Source organism: Diabrotica undecimpunctata, chromosome 3 (assembly GCF_040954645.1).
Source record: "Diabrotica undecimpunctata isolate CICGRU chromosome 3, icDiaUnde3, whole genome shotgun sequence".
NCBI lineage: Eukaryota > Metazoa > Arthropoda > Insecta > Coleoptera > Chrysomelidae > Diabrotica > Diabrotica undecimpunctata.
The window spans coordinates 133,737,267-133,761,225 of record NC_092805.1 but is presented as its reverse complement, the minus strand read 5'-3'; the positions used below and the strand labels follow the sequence as shown (position 1 = coordinate 133,761,225).

General features: G+C 31.9%; 1 protein-coding gene across 1 annotated transcript; it reads right to left on the bottom strand.

Moving 5' to 3' along the window:
• Positions 1-1,968: 1,968 nt before the first annotated feature.
• On the bottom strand, positions 1,969-23,757 carry LOC140437424 (sex-lethal homolog). The gene is made up of 5 exons (XM_072526949.1): positions 23,591-23,757; positions 20,297-20,587; positions 19,477-19,674; positions 16,073-16,230; positions 1,969-5,444 (listed from the first exon to the last, which is right to left on the bottom strand). The coding sequence occupies exons 2-5, from the start codon at positions 20,551-20,553 to the stop codon at positions 4,954-4,956; spliced, it is 1,104 nt and encodes a 367-aa protein (XP_072383050.1). The 5' UTR covers positions 20,554-20,587; positions 23,591-23,757; the 3' UTR covers positions 1,969-4,953.
• Between the last annotated feature and the right edge of the window lie 202 nt (positions 23,758-23,959).

Below are 23,959 nucleotides of genomic sequence, written 5' to 3'. Positions count from 1 at the left end.
TAGCATTCTAGACGTTATAGTACCTTAATACAGCTGTTAATTATTTTCATTTTGGACAATTCTGATATTTCGGGGGGTGTTTCAGATTTTCTTTCTTTAAGGAGTTACATTCATATTATGCCTTTACTATTCTTTTTTCTACACCTGATCTACTACCGCCTTTTTTCCACGCCCGATCCCAGATATGTAAAGTTATCTACTTCATCTGTTTGTTTCCATTTATTTTATTAATTTTAGTTTTTTGACAGTTGTTTTTTTGCGTGTTTGCTTTTTCCCTGATTTATTAGTCAGACAAACTATGTTGCTTGTTTAATAAATACTAAGAGAGTGTAAACAGGAGCTAAATACTGTTTATCTTTAGTTGCCTAAAGATAAACCCAACTCAAACGATATAATTATTTTTTAATTTTGTACCTCTGGGGAAATTTCCCCATTTACCCTCTCCGTGTATCGGGCACTGCTTTCTAGCCCATTGTATTGAGACACTTCCATACTTCCACTTAAAAGATACTGACGTAGCTTTGTAAAAAAATGTACGTCTACGAGACAGACAGGTCAATGTAAAGTACTGTTATTTGCTATTCCCGGGTATAAGTTCCCTTCTTCTGCCAAACTAACCTAAAAGTAACCCTAAAGTAAGTAAGTAAGTAAGTTGTTTCGTTTCTACTTTTTTTATTATACATGCTGTTGTATTTTCTTAAAAAATTCATCAACACACTTCTCTTTAAAATTAAGTTGACACAGACACCTGAGATTCACTCTGAATAAGTTGATTTGTTAAAGTTTTCATTTCTTCTTTTCTTGCTCTCTTTCAAAATCTTCATGAAACCAGATGAATTTTTTAACACTAGAGGACTGCCATTGGACACATCTTTTACTGTTAAATATTTCAGTAATGAAGATAAATGCTGTTGAATGCTTAAACTTATCCTATAAAGCAACACAATCATGACAACAAAATGAAATTTTGACCGAATTCTGAGCATATTTTATAATACTCAATTTGCTATCAGGATTAAGCTGCATAAAGCTAATGTTTTACCTTCATAAGAAGCTCATGAATATCTGAAATGAAATTTGATCCTTTAACACTTATAATTTACAAAACTAACCTCAAAACTAGTATCAATTAATTTACGCAAAGCAACTCAAAACAAATAGTTATTGTATATAAAACAGAAATAGTAATAAATAATTGAAATTAACTGTATACTTACATGGAAGTTTTCAACATTGTCGAATTTTAATAAGCAAAAATTAGTATTCGACAAGAATCTGCCTAGCATAATGGCATCAATTGTTGGAAAATTAGTACTATTTGCTTTGCTCTTCTTTTCCCTTATGGAAAGTGCTCTTTCCATAAGGAATTATAGTTATTTTGTAAGATATATCATAAAACCGAAATTTATGTTGGTTCTAATCTACGAAAATGTCAACAACAATGAAGTATGTTGTGTTGTCTTAACCTTTTCTGAGTTACTGCCTAATTTTGAGGAACTTATTAATATTTTTATTTTGTACATTAAATAATTTTATTATTTGTTGTCAATACATAATATGGTGTAAATAATTAAATATTGATTGGCGGTAATTAGTTTTATTTTGTTTATCAATTTTTTTGTAAGCACAGCTTTCTTATCGCGGGCTACGGTTGGAATGCATTGATCGGTGCTGTGGATCGCCCGACCTCACACTACGTGGAGTAATAAACGCAGTCCCATGTGTTTCTTAATAAAATCAAATGAATTAAAATCAAATAAAAATGAATTAAACTAAAATAAATGCAATTAAACTAAATTAAAATTAAAAATCATCGCTCCGTGCACGATAAAAAGCTATGCTTACCGTACTCGGTCACTACCGGAGTGCCACATCCCATTTTACTATATTTACACCAAGCAAATTTAAAATTCAAACTAAATATATATATATATATATATATATATATAAAACAAATAAAAAAAAGAATAAACAAATGAAAAAAAATTATATTTAGATTTAAGAGAAAAATGTTAATTAACAAAATTAATTCTTATAGTATAATGTGCCAGTAAATTTGTTATATGAAATTAAAGATAAACTAACCTACCACACATAGTCTGGCTAATTGGCGAAGCCAAATCCATTACAATAAAAAAAAAATACAATTAAATATGAGCACGTTTGTGTGGTTGTATAGTCAGCCAGTATAATATTATAGTCACTTCCAGCCTGTCAAAATCTAACAATTGTCCAGATAATTGGGACTTGGATCAGCGAACCGATTTTAGTGAGATAATTCGTACCGTATAACCTGTTTCCGAAATGAAGATAGGATTTTACTTGTAATTTTGCATACAAATAGATGGTGGCTCGCTTAAAAGACAGGAACGAAAACTGTGCACTAAGGTTGGGGAACAGACTATTTATTCATAAAAGATACAAATTTGAAATAATTAAATACAGCAAATACATTTTTTATATGCTGTGGAAATTCTTAAAACATCCTTCGAAGCAGAGGGCTGGTTTTTCCTACCATGTTACATAGTAACATCGAATTCCTTGTAATTTTTTATTCCTCTTTTCAATTTTTGAGCTAGTACATATATCGGATTATCCTTTCTCTTGTCTTTTAGGGTACCACATACGTCAGTTTTGTTTTCAGATATCATAATCCATGAGTTTTATTGAATAATAAAAATTTTTATACAGCTATTCAGATTTTCAGCAATTTTTTTACCAGACTATTGGACTCACACAGTTTGTACAGTAGGTACAATATTTGTGTTTTCTGTTTTTGATATATTGACCACAGCATTAGTGACTCAGCAATACACATATTTTTATCTGCAGAATAGTTGTTATGAATTACATCGTTAAGGTGAATCAAAATTGGACGTAATAGTTGAAACCTAACAGACTCCAAAATGCCATATTTTAAAATGGATTTCTACTCCAATATGATGCAATTGGAAGTGAACACGGGTCCATATGTGGCAAAAGTCACAACTTTTTATTTCTGTTATACATATTAGTGTCCTTCCAATACGTCATCCTAAAAATTTTGCACATTTGGATCAAATTTAACTCCTGAAGTGCATATACGTTTGTTTGTTTAACTATCAGAGTTAAAAAGTCATCAGAATAAAACAAGTGCACTAAAGTTTTTACATCACAGCTACTCATATGAGTTTTTAAACATAGTCATTCGGAAAATGTAAAAACAGGAGAATCTTCATTTCTATCGGTTCACTCATGATCATCGGCATCATTTACCTGTCTGGGTAAGTAAAAGGTTATTATTCGCGATGCCCGATTATCTTTCTTATTGGCTAAATAGCTAAGTGTTAAAGTCACAAAAAAAATTCATTATCTTTCTCGTTGTCGATTTACATGAGTGAATTCAAAAGCATGAGCCAAAAGCTGCCCCACGTGGTAAAGTACAAAATTAAAATTATTTATTGCAAGTTTACAATTGTTTGTTGCTGAACTATTTTCATATTGTGTCGTTTTTTTAACATTCTAATCGTTTGAGAACATTTTGCGTTCGTCTACGTCATTTCATCGTGTTTACATTTGATTTCATTATTATTCGAATATGTATTACTGATTCTATATTGACGTGCTTCTATTAATAATTCTACTAATTTCATTATTATTCGTATATATTTATCACTTATTCTATTTTAATTTGTTTTTATTAATAAGTATTGTATTCATTTCATTATTATTCGTACATTTATCGCGCATTGCATATATGTTCCTTTATTAAAAAGGTTTATTCAATTTACTATTACTTAATTCAGCTTTTACTGATAATTTACTTTATTATTATATATTGTATTCAGATATTTTCAACTTCGTATCACGTTTATAATATTAATTACTATTTGCTTTATGTCGGTAGTTTATATAACAATCAACTATCAAGCACATTTTTAATTTTCTTCGTCATTAATGTGTTTGCTAACATCTTTGACCAAAAACTATTTATTCACTTAGTTTTGGGTACCTGATATCCGGATAATTTTCACATGTTGTAACGGTCATTATTAGTTTGTGCTTAATATTTGTCATTGAAGATATACCTTTTGTATTCTCGTATTAGCCATAGAATATTCCGTTGGTTAATTTTCGATTTGTGTAAGCACCTTTGTAATTAGTCTCAAGTTTAAATATATATTTGTTGTAGTACGGATGTTGCATATTTTAATTTTGTAGAAATTGATAAGTTAAAATTAAATGCGTATGTGATATTTCCTTCTCTTGTTATTAGTCCGAATTTGGAAAATTAAAAGATGTTTCTATACTTTACTTAGCTCAAAAACTGCATTAGTTAATATTGGACTCAATATTTACAAGAACTTTTAAATCATTTTTAAAAATATAAGTAAATCTTAATTAAAGACATTCTTCATAAGAATGGATTCCATATGAAATTTTTTGTATCATTGTGCTTCCTAAAAGTTTTTGGTGTGTGACACACTTTAGAAGATAACGTCATCCAGTCAGTTAAGGAATTTGTATAACTCACAGGTGCTATTTTGGGCAATTAGTTTTCAAATCCTATCAAGAAATACAAAAGCTTTACAAAACAATAATACGCTCAGTCCTAACACACGAATCTAAGACTTGATTTTGAAAACAGTTGAACATACTGAGGAGAATTTATAGAACAGTGAATGACGGTGGTGTGTGGAACTGTAGAGAATATACCAGGAACCAGGTATCGGCAAACACATTAAAATACGACGTCTGAGGTAGGTAGGACGTGTAATGTGGATGAAGTAAAATGATCCACCAAGAAAAATTCTTCTTGATAACACCATTGGGCAGTGACGAATTTCAGAACCCATAAAAAGATTCATAACATCGAAAAAGATATGATGGCGGAGAAAGACGACGGATAGAGAAGACAGGACGAACATTATTAAGGAAGCTTTTATTTAGAATAGACCGATATATATTAAAAACCTAATCTGATCTATCCGAGTCCTGATCTTTAAGTAATTCTACAATTCTAAACTGTAACATAGTTCTCTTTCCAGCAGGCAATTTACGTAAATTTTCTCCCAACAGCAGCAAAAATGCATCAACGCCGTCAGCTGAAGGTGCGATGTCATCAGTTTTAAATTTTTTTGTTAAAGGAGTTTCTGTAGGTCTTCGACTAGATCCACTTAGGGGAACATTGTCAAAATGATCCAAAAATTTCATTTGATGGTAATATCGAAATGATCTCTTCTCGTGCATATAGTTAGTTCTAAGATGAGCCCACATATTAGTAAGAAAACTTATCGAATATTTTTTCTTAAATACACGATAGATCTGCTCCCAAAGATTTTCAATCTCCATTTTCGACGAGTGAATTGACAAGTCCCAGAGGGGTCTTCTATATGACACTTCAGCAATAAGAATTTCTTCTAAGTCAGGACCATCGTCTCGAAACGCAAATGAGTCTTCAGATTCTAAAATTAAAATGCGCAATGTTTCAATTATTAGTTTGTACACAAAAATATCAATATCTGAAGAGTTGCATCGAACAAGTTTAGGAGTAATAAATCTAACACTATTTAATTATTTAACACAATTTCAAATTGTAAAGACTATGAGCGAGGAATAAAGAAATATATAACTAAATCAAGCAAATACATAAACGAAGTGAAGGATGGCAATAATACAAAGAAAAAAGAAATCGTTTAAAAGTGACGAAAAAAATAAAAACTATCAGAGTACAATCTGTTATAAGTTAAATATTATGTTTACTATGGGATTAAGCCTAAATTTATTGTCATTGTAATAAAATTTATATTTTACAAATGTTATTGACGTGTAGACTTCCATTCCGGAAACCGTTCTAAAAACGATTATGTTGAAAATATGTTATTATAAGCAAGTTATTTGGCGGTTATTGTTTTCCAAAATGATGGTCGACTTAGTTGGCCTCGATCTTGTGGGCATATAGCATGCTTTTAGTTAATAATTCTGAGGGTGATGTTTGTACCCTCAGGATGATATCACATTCTAATTGTTTTGCAGGTTTATATTTTACATGTTTATGTATTGTGTGTTGTATCCGTATTATGTATAATTGTATATATATATATATATATATATATATATATATATATATATATATATATATATATATATATATATATATATATATATATATATTAGTATATTAGTTTAAATCTTTTATTCTGAACCGCACCAGTCGCAGGTATCGTCCTCTTGGTATCCCCATTTCTTCAGGTTACTAGCACAACGTGAAACGGCAGTTCCTGGTCTGTTTAGCGCGCTTTCCATGTGGGATACGGAAAATTGTGTCCAGCGGCCATTTCTCCATGTTGTAGTTGACGCTTGTCATAAGGGTATTCGGCGGGTCTTTGGCTCTTCGGGAAGAGATCGTGATTTTTTCAGAAAGCTTTTCTGAGATCTTAGTCTACCTGGCTGAACTTGGGGGTCATACAAGGTGTGTCTTCGATCCGTCTCCAGCTTCGTTCGTTCTATCTCTGACGTGACCTGTCTTCTGATAGCAGATGGAACGATTCAACTATAGGGTAGACCTCTTCGATAGGTGTCGGTGTCAGGCAACCAGATGAATTTGATGAATTGAAACGCCGTAAATCCATAAAACAATCATAATTTGATATGAGGGTACAACCATCACCCTCTGAATAATCAACTAAAGATCGAGTCAACGTAAGTCAACCGTCAGTTTGGACAACAACAACCTCCGAGCACCTTGGTTATAATAACAGCATACTATTTTACAATAATCTTTTTTAAAAACGAATTCCGGAGTGGAAGTCGAAACGTCAAATAACAATTACAAAATGTAATTTTCATTACAATCAAATGTGGCTTAATCCCATATCAACATTAAAATAACAAATTGGCTTTATGATAAATCGAGGTATTTTTATAAAGTAAAAAATATAAATTAAAAAAAAAACAGCAACAAAGATTAGTACGAGCATTACATTAAAATTACATTACATAACATTGCATTAAATGCAAAATAATTTTGGAAAGGACCAAAACGAATATTTTGAGGAGGCTGTTTAATTTTTGAAAAGAATATTTTTCAAATAGGATAATAAAATTATCAACTCACACTCTGGACAAATCTTCAACAATGTGTTGCGATAACCTGTACAAGAAATGAGGCTAACATTTGAAGATAATGCAGCAGTTATTTTATGAGATGAAAGAACAAAAGGAACGGATCGTCGACTAATTTGGATGTTTACTTAGGAAGAACAAAATCAATAAATCAAAATCAAGAGAAAAGAAAGATACAAAAAGAATACAGTTTATTCAATCGATTTTAGCAGAAAAGCTTTTCAGTCGTAAACAAAACTTTTACCAATGTTCCATTTTTTGTGTCCCCTGGCAACGTTTAGCCGTAATGTTCGAAGATGTATCCTAAATTATGGATTGTTGTACCAATTGCAATTAAAGCTTTGTATAAGAACTGTATTGGGGTTAATCAGCAGAAATCCGCATTAATAACTATCTTTTAACGGACACTTCCGAAATATTAAGAGGAGTCCGATAATAATGGATATATACTATCTCTTATTTATGTTGGGACAATAATTCAACTAGCTTTAGGAAATGAGACACAAGATATCAAGATCAAGGGCTTTGCAATAAAAAATATTCGTTACCCAGACGATTTCACAATAATAGCTCATAACATTAAAGACCTTAACAAAATTAACGAATCCAGTGAACAGCTTCGTATTGTCAGATTATGCCCCTCAGAGTTAATGGGAATATAATTGAACGCGTCACGAGGTTTACTGTATCTCAGAGCTACATTAAATGAGAAATGGGATTGTAATGAAGAAGTAAAAGGGTGGATTGGTCATGCCAAAACAACATTTTTTAAACTTAAACTAAGAATCTTTTTTTTAAAGGAATGCATGAAAAAAGCAGGAAATGAAGCAATCGGAAAGAAAAAGAAGTTTAGAAGTAAAACCGGTCTAAGAATTTGTACAGAAGACAGGGAATGCATTAAAAGAAAAAGATAAGGTGTACTTAAATACTCGCCACAACAATACACAAGAAGCTAGATTAAATTATGTAGAAAAACGTAATAAAGCAAGATATTACAAGAAAGACACATTAGGAATCTTGGGATAGATTTTTATCCAATATCGAAAACGACATACACGGAAGACAAGCTTACAAATTTATGCGGCAACTTAATAAACAAGACAAGGACACTGCACAGCTGCACATAATAGATAAAGATATATGTATAGAACATTACCGAGAACTATGGACAGATTCAAGTAGAGGAAGAACAGGAAAGACATGAAAATAAATTTAACAATTTTAACTTATCAATAGACTCGAATTACAATGAAACACCATATACTGGAGATTAGATTTCACTAGATGAATTATAAGAAGCCTTAAAACAAATGAAAAACCGGAAATCAGCGGGATCGGACACCATAAACATACAACTAATAAAAATATAGTGGGCTAAAACTGCATATAAATTATAAACAGGCTAAAAATAATTGCTGACGTGCTACTAATAGAAGAAGAGAATGGCTTTCGTAAAGGAAGAACCTGTAATGACAATATTAAAATTAGTACTACAATTAATAGAGAAACGTAGAGAATATAACCTAGAAACCCCCATTGCCTTCATTGACTACGAGAAAGCCTCCGAACGGGTAAACAAAAACGCGTTGTGGAAAATTATGGACAGATGAGGTTATCCCCAGACATCTGATAGAAAAACGATTATATTACAAACAAAAATAATCATAAATACACAAACACTGTTTGCGGATGACCAAGATATGTAAAAAATATAACCTAAAAATATCTGAAAACAAAACTGAAGTTATGGCTTTTAAAGGAAAAGAACCTGTACATTCCAAAATAATAATAAATCAAGTGCCCATAGAATAGGTGTCACATTTTAGCTTTTGACGGTGCGATATAAGATATGAATATAAAAGAGACAAAACAAATAAACTAAATAAATATCGAATGATGTGTGGTACTATACAAACAACACTACTAAATACAACAAGTAAATAATTCAAAATGAAATTCTATAAAGTGATGGCGGTACCAAAATTGGGAATTTAATATTACATATTTAAACCTCAAAGTTGTTCTATGCAACTATCGATTTAGAAAAAAAAAAAAAAAAAAATAAATAAAATCAAAAAATACAAAAATGTAACAAAAACTTAACAAATAACGGGTTTAGTTTCCGATATAATTATCATTATCAGTTATTCTCGTACTACTCACAAAGAGCCCAAACTTTCTCATAGACAAGGTGAAACCCTCGGGTTCGTCAGGAACTATATTCCCATGATTTTTTTTTTGCATATTCACTTTCATGAGATACCCCAGAATCAGGTTCAAGAGGTCGCCCATGCGAAGAATGGTCCTAATTTATTTAAACAATTTTTCGGCCAGGACAATTTTTTTAGGAAAAAAACTCTCCTGGGAATATTTTTCCGAACGAACCCGAGCTTTTGCCTTATCTAAAAAGTTGGTCCAAATTTCAGAATCTCAACTTTGACTGTGACTGATGCCTCACAAAGGAAAAAATATTAGCAATGCAATCCGTCTGTTAAAAACATATTGATTAATTCTATTGGAAGCCGATTGTTGTGGTCCTCAATTAACCTAAATATACATTTTCTATGAAATATAACAACAATTCAAAAAGATTAAATCAACCGTAAAGCAATTCATTTAAAACTCATCGGAAGCAAATAAATTTGTAAAAAAAAAAAAAATAAATAAATAAAGTTGGTACATAACTCACAAAGAAAATCTATTTATGTCAAAACGACTTTAAATATAGTCTACTATTGTCCAAAAAAATAACATAGCGGAATATTTAATTTTGGTATACAGGACTGGTCGAAACTTGGAATGACTGTAAGTTTTCTTAAATGGAAACACCCTGTATGGTATTGTAATGAAATGTTTTTTTATGATAATTTATTATTTAATAAGCATTCCCTATGCTTTAATTTGTGAGTTATTCGTGATTCTTTGGCAGTGAAAATTTTCAATCAAAAATAATTTTTCAAAAAAAAACTTCATGCATTTAAATCCAATCCATTCTCCAACCACTAACATGTAATTCAACCCTTTACATCAGGGTCGGCAACCTGCGGCAGTTTGCAACTTTTTGTGCGGCCCGCCAAAGCACCTATGCAATTTTAGGAAAAAATCAACAAACTTAACCCTCCGTTAGTCGCTAGGAAAAACTGAGCATCAAGAGTCGCTACGGTGTCTGAGACCGACAATTAAAAAAAAATAGTTATTGGTATAAAATTCATACAAATATTTTATATTGTGTATAAGAATGACTGAAAAATATTTTTGTTGAATTGTATAGGGCGATAATTTCTGGTTTATTTTGATTACCCCTACTATAATCAATTGCATCATCATGATGTAGTGAGGATACAAGCAATACATTTTAATTTTTTTAGGAATATGAGAAACTAGTGTAATATGTTGATTAAAACCAAACATACTTGAATTTATAGGATGCTTTGGTTTTGTGAATTCAAACGGCAATTCTCTTTTATTCTTCCTAATAACTTGTTCACCAACTCGATACTTGTAAACTAGATATCAATTGTTAGATTACGGCCTGAAGCATAAATAGGTTCACATAGCCGTTGAACAACATCACTAGGTCTGTTACTAACTTGAAAACGTCCTTCAGGTTGTTGGCCAACATATACCTCTAAATTAGCCATATAAAACATTTTAGCACCTGAGAGTGCAAAAATTTTTATGCCGTACTTGTTCGGTTTTGATGGGATGTACTGACGAAATCGACACTTACCCCTAAATCCTGGTAACATTTAATCGATGGTGACATATTCGGAAAGACTGTATCCACTTCTACAATGAGTTACAAAAGTGTCGAAAAAACTTCCTATAGGAGCCAACTTGTCTTCCTTTAGTCGGTTTTCACGAGTTGCTTTGTCATCGAATCGCATACACCGAAGAAGAAATTTAAATGGTGGGAACGACATAGTCAGGCGTAACATTTCTATACTTGATCCATCAGTGTTCCAAAGCTCATCTGGATTCACACGATTACCTTTCAGACGTGCTGCGTAATAAATCAGTCCTATTAGTGCCTGCACTTCTAATATATCAGTGTGTCTAGCATCCCGATCACGAACCAAGTTATTTTTTATTGAATCTATATATTTGTTCCTACTTTCCACAATTATTTCTAACATAGCGTTATTCACAAAATATTTCCAAATATCACTAGGAGTGTTCAAGTCACGTGTAGGTAATCTTGACATCGGCAAACGTACTACGTAATTTTCTTGTCTTGTTCTAACATTTCTCGGTTGAACAGCCTTTTTCCATCTGGTAACTCCATTTTTTCCAATAAACGCTAAGGTATTACTTCCACTTTCTTCTTCCTCGTCTGTCAAATCTTGTTCTGATTCACTTCCGCCATCACGTTCCTCAATTTGATCGATTTCGTTTTCACTTCCCTCATCATCAAAATAATTTTCATCGTCGGTAGGAACCATTTCCCATAATTCCAATAAGCGATTTTGTTCGGCTTCAAGGGACATCTATAAATAAGAATTGACAAAAATTTACTGATAAAATGCAATAATACGATGCTAAATATTTACCTGATCTGCAAGTTATGCCAACAAGTAATAACAACATCGTTAGTCGCTACGGACTCTTGCACCGAAAATAACTATAAAACTCGCACAACTGTACCCAGGCAGGTAAGAATGTACACTAACACGAGTTTGGTTGATAGGGAGAGGTACAGAAAGTGACGATAGAAAAATAACAGTTATTTGTAAATCCCGAATGAATAATTCTGTCGTCGGTGTGTGACACCGATAGCGACTAACGGAGGGTTAAGACGCTTTTAAACGAGCTGGATTTTTACTGCGATATGTGGCTAAAATACTGGAAACTATGGCCCAGCCATTTATGACAACATCGAAGGCATCAGATGGATCGGCAATATATATCTCAGCAACAGTATAAATTTGTTCGTAAACAAGCAATCGGTTCATAATGAATGACAAAATCACACTCGTCACAGCGGCTTATGTTGTTTAAAAAAAATTTAAGACAAAAAAAATGTAAATTCGACCTTACTAAATCAGACATGAAACTTAAGATAACATACGTTTAGAAGTAAGTCTTATAACCTATTTAAAAACTTTTCAGGTATGTCAAATATAAAATAAAAGATATTGCATTGAAACAAACCATTTCACTGGTTTAGCACCGGTGCTGCCACTTTTAATCTTTTTTTGCTCATTTTGCGTACGCTTCAATACTTAAAATCTCAAAATTTTCAGCGATAACAGCCCATCCATCTTTTTTGCTTTTCGATCTTTATATATTCCGATTTCCACATTCCACAACTCAGGGCGTAAATGTATTTCGTTAATAAAATCTATAATCCTCTCATTAGACCAATTTTCAGTCACTTTATTCCTCCAAAATTTTGCAAAACAACAAATAATCACCAAAACATTCTCCTATATTGCATAGCCTGGCCGTTATTGTTGGCAAAATTGCCAGCTATTGTATTGCACTCATATATAGCAGTAAAAATACTGCTCGTTTTAGAGGCACCTTTAAAGCGTGAGCGAGCCGAAATGTGGGCCGTGACAAAAATGCGCGCTAACAGAAGAATAATGGGAAACCTATTTTACTAAGCAAGTTTAATCCCCACCAAGTGTAGCATTCTTTTATTTCGCCAGTTTGCTACTGAATGTTCATATTTGCATTTTGCACATAAACATATTCATATTGGCAACCGTACGAAGTTTCACTACAATAGATAGTGAGAAATACATATTATAGTCCATTTAAAGAATTTAGTTTGCGTCTCCACTACGAAACGAAACACAAACGTGAATTTGATAAATTTGAATCTCCATTCAGACAAAATAAAATTGATTCTTCACAAAAATCATTAAAAGTACAACAAAACGTTTTAACAAAATTTAAGGAACAAGTTCAGCATTGGTTTGGTTAAAATGTCCTTACATAAATATTTCGAAATTAATTGCTGAATAAAAAAATTAAGATAGTTCGACCTATTTGTCCTATTCCTTTTGTCCTTCCAAATCATATGCTTCCACTATTACTAGAATTAAAATTCATCATGGTTGCTTCCCAGTCCATCTATTTAAAATATGAGTATTTCAAAGTCTCTTTTGTGAGTGCAGCAACACTTCAGTGGAAGACTTAAATCACGTATTTTTCGAATGTACCAACACATGGGACCATTTAAAGAGTTTTTATCGAAATTGTAAAAACTACACATTGCGGGTCCAGAGAATATATCATGTTTAATTGCTCATTCTACAAATCAGTGTATGATCTCTTAATTGATTTTATCAGGAAAACAAAAATAAATATTTAGCATAAATAGCTTAAAAAATTTTGAGGTAGTCCTAAAATACAATTGATATGCCAAGTACATACTATTTAAAAATAAGTATTGTAGCGTTTTATATTTAATATCTATATAATAGTATAAATTCCGTTTTAAGTTTTGTATTCAGTTGTTTCAAAATATAGTTGTTTTTGTCTCTGTTACATTGTCAGGTAGAAAATTATTCCGGTTAAAACTAGGAAACGAGGACATTTAAAATAATCAATATAATACGTGTTATGTGTTATTTCGACGAATTTAAAAGAGTTGTTTTGATTCAAGGCTAAATCCCCGGTTTGTCAAGAAATTGTGTTGTAAGAACGAGGTCAGGAGGTGTATTTTGTCTGTTTAGGTTCGTAGGCCACAAACTGGTTGGAGACGTGAAGGGAAATTATTTGGCGTTGAATTTTGTAAAATGTAACGCAGAAAGGAGTCAAGCAAGAGATTTCAGACTAAAAGGATGTTTGGGCGATTTAGAAACATGAGTCGATTCAATTTTTTTTGTGTAATGTCTTAAGACCGGTTAAGGTGATAATACTCTGCATAATGGCAGTTTAGAACAGAGTAATCACCGTAAGATTTGTGCAGTACCCCGGAACTGAAGAAATTTTGGAAAATGATTATATAGGATGTCCCACCAGCTTTGTTGTCGTTTGCCTGCTTGATCCAGCCCCATCTGCGTCAGATCTTCGTTCCTAAGTGTAGAAATGGTTTCCTTTTTGTTCCAGTTGAGAGTTTTGTCCTTGCAGCTCCAATCCCAGAGATAGTAGCAAGTTTCTCAAAGTTAAGTGGCAAAGTTTGTGAATTAAGGAAGGAAGAACCTTTCTTTCCCCCAGCAGTAAGTTTTCTCGAAGCGGCGTCCCATTTTAAATAGCTAGAGGTATTTCTTCTTGTCTTTATTGCCCATTTGTCCAAGAGATTTATGTAAGTATCCCTTTGTTTCATATTCTGGTAGTTACCCCAATCCGACACCCTTGTCATTTACTTATCCACGACCCCAGCTCTCCAGTTAACCCCTGAGTGCCGTTCGCACATATAACGATTGTTTTGCTTGCCCTATCTTCGCCCCCATAGTTTCTGTCCCCAATTTTCTACCCCCATAATCTTACCCTAGAGGTAGGCAAAATAATTCGTTACAGTATATTATAATACATTTAATTTTAATTCAGTAGTATTTCATTATTAAGATCTGTGGTTAATGAACATAGTTCGAAGCCAAACCTCTCCACACATACATACAATAGGTTTAATAAATTAAAAGAAAGTTCTTCTCAATTTGAGTATTTTTCACTAGTACTTGATGAAAGCAATGATATAACCAGCCCCTCTCAATTGCTAATTTTTATCCGTGGAATTGATAAACAATTTTGTGTAACAGAAGAACTTGCTGCATAAAAAAGCTTCTATGGGAATACAAGAAGTGAAGATATAATTTTGTAAATATTAGATATTTTCAATATGTACTCTCTTAACTGGGAAAAATTAAAAAATGTAACAACTGATGGTGCAAAGAACATGAGGGTCACAATTCTGGTTTGATAGGCATGATTAATAAAAAATTGAAAGAATTAAATATTACTTACACAGCCTCCTCTGCAACTTCATTGTATTAGCCATCAACATGCATTTTGCGCTAGAGTTGCAAATTTGAAAAATGTTATGAATATTGTAGTAAAGTCAATCAACTGTATTGGCAAAAATGATATGAGCCATCATTGATATCATGGACATTCCAGAAATTTCTTAAATAAAATTGATGCAGAATATGAAGATATCATTTATTTTTCAGAAGACAGCTCAGCCGTGGGAAAGTTTTAAAATGATATTTCGAGTTGATAGACGAGATTGAAATGTTTTTGACGGAAAAAAGAATTAATATACTAGATTTATCGAATTTTAAATGGATAAGCGAGTTAACTTTCTTGTGAACATTACAACTTACCTCAATAAATTAAATATAACACTGCAAGGTAAAGGAAAGTTAATCAACGAGCTATCTACAGAAATCAAAAGTTTTCAGCTTAAAATAAAATTGTTTATTGCTCAATTTGAAAAGAATAATTATTGTCATTTTCCTACTTTGCAATCGTTTATAGCCAAAAACGACAAACAGTACTGAATGAAAATTTTCGTCATCGTCTTAAAGATTTTTATGCAAAATTCGATATTGTAAAAGCACTAGGCAATTTATAACTAGCAACTAGAGTTAATTGATTTGCAATCTAACCCTGCATATAACAATAATTTTGATGAATGAATTTTTTCAAATCAAAATATGGAAAGAAGTTGACGGATGAAAATTTACAAAACTTGTTGAGGATCTCAGTATTTTCCTTCATATTTTATATTTATACATATGTAATTGGAATTGTATTTTCTTTTTTCCTCTATTTAAAAATTGTAAAATTTATGTTTCTGACATTATCATATCAATAAAAATAAATTTTTTCTATATTTATATTTCATAATATTTATACTAGTATATGGTATAAAACCACTATTTAAGTTACATTTAAAAGTGCCGCCGCATAAAAAATTTTGGTTGCCGACCCCTGCTTTATATGATACTCTACCTGAAAGAATAAAAGTAGAAAAGCACATAAAAAATATAATACATTTTTATAATGTTAAATTTACCTTTATAAAAACCCATCGGATCCCACACATCCATATGCTGTGCCTTCTGTCGTCCCTGATCATCATTTACTTTTACCTTAAGAGGTAGAGCCGAATTGTCCAACGTTGTTCCATTCAAGCCAGAGATCGCCGCTTGTGCTTCGTCGCTTTTAGCAAATCTAAACGAATAGATACAAATGAGAACACAAGTGGCATATATATCAGTTACAAGTTCTTTTTCATAAAAAAATGTTAAATTTTCATTGAAATTTCTGAGACCATGTAGGAGTTATGTACCATTAGTTGGCAGATAAAGATGTCAAAGTAACTTAACACTTTTATCTATACAAGAAACCACGTTTTGTTGTAGAAATTAACCTATATGACAGAGTTAAGTGAGGTTTTTGTTTTGTTTATTGAAGTTTCGAGTATTTCAGATTGTTTTTCAAGGGCTGTTTTATTATTTTACTAGAATGTCCAGAGAAAAATACATTACTAGTTTGGTAAACAACCAAATTGAATCCATAATGATAAAGTGTCTTTTAGTCTTTTTTTTAAGATACTTCTAATGATAACATTCCAAGTATAACTCTAAACAGCTCAAATACCAGAGGAAAATACATTACTAGTTTGGTAAAAGACCAAATTGAAATGCACAATACAAAAGAAGATAAGATACTTTTTAGAAATTTGTCAATTATATTCTATTTTTGAAGCGAAGCTACAACTGGCGTTGTATTACTTTTTCTCTATAGTAAAATGCGATAGCGGTCCTCACATTGATTAACTACTCTCCATCAGTTCGTTTGTAGTGATAATATACTTACTCTAAGCAGGTTTAAATAACAAACTGCATGAAAAATAACTATCAACTCAAAATGGAACGAGTTAATTTCAGTTTTCAATAAAATTATCGAAGACGAAAATTCGGAAGCCGAATTTATAAATAAGTCTCGAAGATATTTACAAAATGTGAGTTTGATTTTCTTCTTTGCCTTTATAAGGAAATATTTAATTGAACTGACATATTGTACAAAATTTTACATGCACTGAAATGTTTAGATATTACTTTGTGTCTAAAAGAAATAGATATAGCTTTGGGAAGAATAAGACAACTTCGTAACGATCAGGCTTTTAATAATTTACTTTCTGTGTATCTAATTTCAAAATTTTTTAAAAAGTTTTCAACATAATTTGATACATAGTTTATTAACACAATATTCTGAATTATTTGATAAACAAAAATTAATTAATAACTTAATTAATACTTCGGTACCCCCAAAAACATGTTTTTTTCAGTTTTTCACTTTTTAGATCGGCCGGCATCCTAAGCTTTTCAAACATATATTGACATCTGGTTTATCTCACAATCCGCCGCTGGGCTGTGGGATACTGCGGTCAGGATAAACACCACCAAATTCGAATTTTAGTGACAGAGGATAGAGGGGCTTCTTAAACGCGCTATTCTTCTGAGTAGCGCGAATTAAATAGTTTCCTTCTCCAAATGCAATCATGGTATAAGGAAGAAAATTTGACGTCCGTGAGATCAAGTGACGACCTGGTGGATTAGCCGGAGGGTGGCAAGGAAGAGTTCTTCCCGAATCTACTCGTGGCACTCTAGTTTTCGGATGAATAGTGTCAAGGGGCCATTTGGAAGGGACCGGGATTGTGCCGGGGTGTGTGTCATTGCGCTAAACACAATATGTACACCATAACGTGAATTGTTCCACTTCTGAGTTTTGTCAAGAAGTAGGTCCTTCAAATCTGCGTTTTTTTTTCTCGCCTACCCTCATACTGAGGTCACGAGCCACAACTGTTGTAAACTCCTACCTTAGTGGGAGAACTGTAATAAATAATCATGATCACATGTATATCCTTCACTTCTAAGTCAGGAGTCCCTCAAGGTTCCATTCCAGCTACTTTGTTGTCTATACTATACAACATTGACCTCAAAAACTCTAATAATATCTTATCTTCTTTACGCAGGTGACACTGCCTTCATAGCCATCAACAAAGATATAAACCAATAATGTTTTCTTAAAAGTCACTATAAATACAAATAAAACAAAATGCATCATATTCAGATGTTCCATAAAATCAAATAAAAACATCCATTCTGTGTAAAATAGTAATGACCTTTAACTTGTCCGGTAACTACTAACTTATGAGTCTTCTTTACAAGGACTCAAAGTGGGGTCACTGACCTAAAAGAAACTTTGATAGGGTAGCTATCAAAGCCCTGTTGGTAGGGAGATTCAGACAAAAAATGCCGTACACACTTATAAATCGTACATTAGACCAGTAATTGAATAAAAATCCATGATATATGAACTTCAACGGCCAGCTCAAAGAAATAAAATCAGCGGTGAACGCCGTATCATGCGTTAACAAATAACAAACTATACCACTTCCTCTCAGGGAAATCTGCAATATATCCAATGTCCTAGTAATAATCGAGAGAATAAACTCCCAGAACAATAGTTTCACATTTAAAATCATTTGGTTCAAATCCCTCTAATTTTGAAACTTCTTGTCTACCGTACCTTTTTCACCTAATCTCTGATCTTTTCCCATGATAGGTGTAGAGTTTTTTGTGATTTATAAACAACGATACCAGTCTTTCTTTCTTTCTGATAGACGCAACTACACCTCATAGAATTTTCAATTACTAAATAATTGAAAAGCACTGTATCTACATCAATTGCTATCATAATGCAACTTTTCTCCGACGGCGTACGTCGGATCTTTTCAAATCATAAAAAAGGTTACAAGATCCTAAACGGGGACACTTTCGAAAAATCATGTTCGTCACCGTCTTTTAGTAAATATATAGTAAACGCCACATAGGAAGATCGAACCTCGCGCATATAACGTACACCGACTTTACCTGAAGAGATTAACAGAGGCGTGATAACGACTTATCACAATAAAGAACTTGAAATAGGTAATTTATATCAATATTTATAAACAATATATATTTATTTACTTATGTTTAATACTTTCATGAACATATTTACGTTTTAGGTAAACTATTATTAGGTATTACTATATTTATGCTGAAATTTAACTCTGCATAGGGGAAACACGGCTTTCGGGTTGAATCGGTACACAAATGACGATATGCTCTGGATCTTCCAATCTAGTGCTTACAGTAAAATACTACCGTAACTTTTTCACCTCTGAACACCTTTGAATACTTGAGCTATTGTGTGTGAATTCCTTTTTACATTGTCAATTGGTCTTAGCCTATAGGTATATTCAGCACTGTGACCAATAACAGCCCACTCTTCTCTTGACTCTATCTACAAGTGTTGCACAACATTGAGACGCATTCAACTTGGACATTCAAGAAATAAACAATAATATATGGCAGGGAAAATGTGAACAATTTTTAATTATATAGTAAGAACTTCTATAATACTAACCTAACAAAAGCCACTCCCCTTGCCATTCCAGTAGTTTTATCTTTTAACAGTGTTCTTTGTACAATTTTACCGTATTTACTAAATATGTTGTCTATTTCTTCTTCAGTAATTTTTTTTGGGAGATTTGTAATGTACAGATTTGAACCTTTCGTGCCTGGTCCTGCTGGGCGTGAGTAGGAGACTTTTAACCTCTTATTCCTACAAAATTAATATACATTAAGTCAGTGTTATACCACACTACATTGTTTTGATACAGTCAACAATGAATATTACATTTACAATTAGATTTTAACAGCAATATTTTACTGTCCAAATATCTAAAACATTGGCAATAATAGCAATACAGTGAATGTTGGAGAGGTTCAGTTTGAGAAATTTGACTATGTGCCACCTCCTTGTCGGAAAATCAGGGGAAAATACGAGCAGAATTTTACATATGTTAGCCTCATAAATTTTAAAAGATCTGAAACATGCAGCATAAGAAAGTGATTTTTGAATTTCAACCAACAAAGTCCAAATGATAATGATGATCGCCAATATTTGATAATGGCATTAAATACTAAGATTTCCAATAGCAAGTACAGTTAGGTTGGATGAAAAAGAAAAAAAAAAAAAATAGATAAAAAATGTTATTAAATAAATAAATCAGCTTGAGGGCTCAGTAGGCTACAAGAAATATACATCGAAACACACAAATTATTGAATTGTATTCAAGGATGGTAAGAGATTCTAGATTATGTTTTCACCATTGATGTAAAAATAATATTTGTGAATATGCATTACACAGAAATTTATATTAAAGGAAATACATATATCTTACATCAAATTATATCCATTTAGAACTTCAATTGCTTTGGCTGCTTCTTCTTCAGTAGAATATTTAACAAAACCAAATCCTAAACTGTAACCAGTCTTAAAGTCTTTCATAAGTTTTACATCTTCTGGTTTAGCAATAGTTGAAAATATTCGGGACAGTTCAGCTTCAGTGGCTTGGGGTGGTATGTAATTAACAATTAGTTTGGTTTTATCTATGGAACCATCATTACTATCTCCAGCTACATTGTTGGTGTCCATCATATCCAAACTGTTGGAAGTTGGCTTATGGTTGTTCCTAGTATTGACAAATTATTAAAAAAGCTTTGGTTACTTTTTTTGTATATGTAAAAATTGATATTAATAACTGATCATATGATGATATTATAACAAATTAAATATATAATTGTACGATGTATTTGGGATTATAGGCAGTGGCCTGAAATTGTTTTTTTTATCATAAGTTTCATCTGCAACGATAGCAAAAATTATAAAAGAGTAGACCTCCATGTTTTTTATAAACAGTTATAGTGTTACTTCCTCATTCATGTTTTAGTCATGGATTATATTTTATCACTATTAATATTTATTTATTTATTAACGGGATAACTCCAATAACAGTAAAATACAATAATATGAAAATAATAAACTTGATACACGATACCTCTTAAATTTACTCAAACTGGTGTTAAATAGGTCTATGTCTCAGTTATTCAACAATCTCATATATTTGTGTAACATATTGTTACAACCATATGATGTTCAATGAAGGGGATATTAAAAGTAGTTATATGGCACAAACCTAAATAGGGAACATTAAATCTGATTTCATTTGACTATTTATAGTTACTGATCTATAATTACAATCAATATGACTAAAATAAATACTAAACATTATATTCCTTCCTTTTTTAATTTGACTTCTAGAATTTCTTTATCAGTTGAAACACATAACTATACAGCGTTCCATGTTAAGAAAATAACATTGCGGAGATAGGGCCATGTAATTCTTATGGACGATAGAAGCGCAGTGATGCCACGATGAATGCAAGCACGATTCAGGTTGTATAATTTGTATTTTCGTTTTCACAGACATGAATTAAATTAACGTTTTTTAACGTAATTGACCAAAAGTGCCCATTCGAAACAAGAGATGAAAAGTAGGGAAAATGATTTTAATTAAATAAATAGTATTTACAAAAGATAATTTTATTTTATCTTATTTTAATTATAGTAACGACAGTTTATTTGTTTTTCGGAAGAATATCATATACCATAAATCATAGAAATCAGTAGAAAATATTGCTTAGTTAAATCATGCACTTTGTCGGCTATTAAAGATTTAAAAGCAAATAAACGGACCGCTTGGAATGCATATATCTAATTAGTAATTGCAACTTAAAATAATATGGTGTGAGTATGCCAGCGATTTTATGTCATTCTCTGAGACTACATAATGATAATAAGGCTTTGTGGGTCTTCAGTTGTTATTCTGACTTTACAGTTAAATGTTAATTGAAAATGGAAATTCGAAAATCACTTTGCGATCTCAGCTGATTCCTTCTCTTGTAAACAAGGGTAAACTGCTCTTCTAAAAGGTCACAACAATAAACATGGCAACATTAAAGCCAGCAAACAGTTTACTCCTGACTTGACCCAAATAAAATGAATTGAGTTTTCTTAGAAAAAATCCTGTACTTGTGTTATTCATTAATGTTAACTAGACCCTTATTGATTTCAGTTTCAGTCTTGAAAAGCTTTTCAAAATTATTAACTTGTTCTTCAGTTCATCGAAAAACTCATTCATCACTTTCCTGCTCACATGGTTAATAAGAGCATTGGTATGACTGGGGATATCTCCTGATTGCCTATTCATATCCTTCAATTCCTGAGAGAACATCTGGCATTTGATTGATGCATCTCCTATAGCAGATCAGAAGAATTTTTCTTACACCTGTCACAGTGGGATCCAGTGTTAGCAACCATATATAATTATAGGAGACATACTATACACTCCTTTTAATTATGGCCTATCATGCCTTTACAATAATTCTTAAATCCACTATAATTTTCATAAACCATATTTTTAAACCGAAAAAAATGTAATTATTTTCAAAATGTTTTTTATTTGGCACTGAAATGATGAGGGTTTACACAGTAGAGTATGTTTCAATATAGCGCTCCTAGTATGCAATACAACACATCAATTACTTCACTTGATGCATGGAAACCTCCATAAAACACTGGCAGTCTCACAGGGAGATATTCATGATTAATAATATTAGACACAGTTCTACAAAGCATTACAAATTCAATTGAAGATTGTCAAAAATTAAATATATATGTTACGAGCAAAGCCCGAAATTGGACAATCCTAGCATTGTACGGAAAATTATTGTCCACTTCTAGCATTGTACCCCCAAACTGTACAATGTCCGAAATGATCAAAATTAAAAATGATTATCGAAATGTTTATCGATTCGTCTTGATTATTATTGACAAGCGACACACCAAATCAAAAATCGAACAGTTCTTGTTAATTATTTGATATTTTTATATTTTCTATTTATGTATAGAGTTCTTGTTTTTCGAATCGTCAATGTGATAAAAGGCTGTGTCAAACTAAAATATAAATAATAAGAATTTGTTGTGCAATAGAGTACTAATGTGAGTGAAACATTATAAAAGCTTCAAGAGATAGGTACATCACTAAACTATAATATAGGGAAGATGTTTGTGAATCGATATCTGTCATATTCTCCCAAACTTTGACGAATGGCTACTTCGAACTACTGAAATTCGAACATTGTACAGCAATTCTTTTATACAAAGTCCGACGATTATGTCTATTTCGGAGATTGTACAGTAAAGGGGTACAATGCTAGAAGTGGACAAGATTTTCCGTACAATGCTAGGATTGTCCAATTTCGGACATTGCTCGTAACATATATACCATAACATGTCTAGAACTAAAGGTTGTTATTGTAACTTAAAATAAAAAATAAAAGCAAATAAAAAGATGAACATATTACAATTTCAGCTTATATTTCTTAAACTAATTCCCAAATATACAAAAATACCAATGTTGGCCTCAGACCTGAATAAAATGAGTACCTTGGGTAAAACCAAAGAATATAGACATCTATATTCTTTGATAAAACCAAGGGTAGTAATATGCGGTTGAAGAGTAGCACTGGGACTGTTTACGGTAGGTCCAAGAGCAGGCTACCCCACTATAATCCCAAAGTCACTGGAGACTATTATAATATGATTGTTATTATTCTATATATAAATGACATACCTATTTACAAAATCAAATCAACAAACTAAAATAAATTGGACAAAATCCAGACATATAATGGCGACCTTGCTCAAACCAAACTGCTCAAATTATATATTTATATTATTTATCTATGGCTCAAAACATTAACAGAACATTAAACAGTTTGTTGATAAATGATGGTGATGGGTGACTGTGACAGATGACAGAAATGGGTGATGGGGTACTCAATCGGCACTCGGATACTAAGAATCGAAAAGTATTCGATTTTTAAAACTATTCAATGGCGGTGTGAGTGAGTTGTCTACGATCTACATTAAATGTAAAAGAACCCAATATTTGAAAGTCTGTAAAATGTCAAACATCGTATTTCATCATTTTCCTTCATTT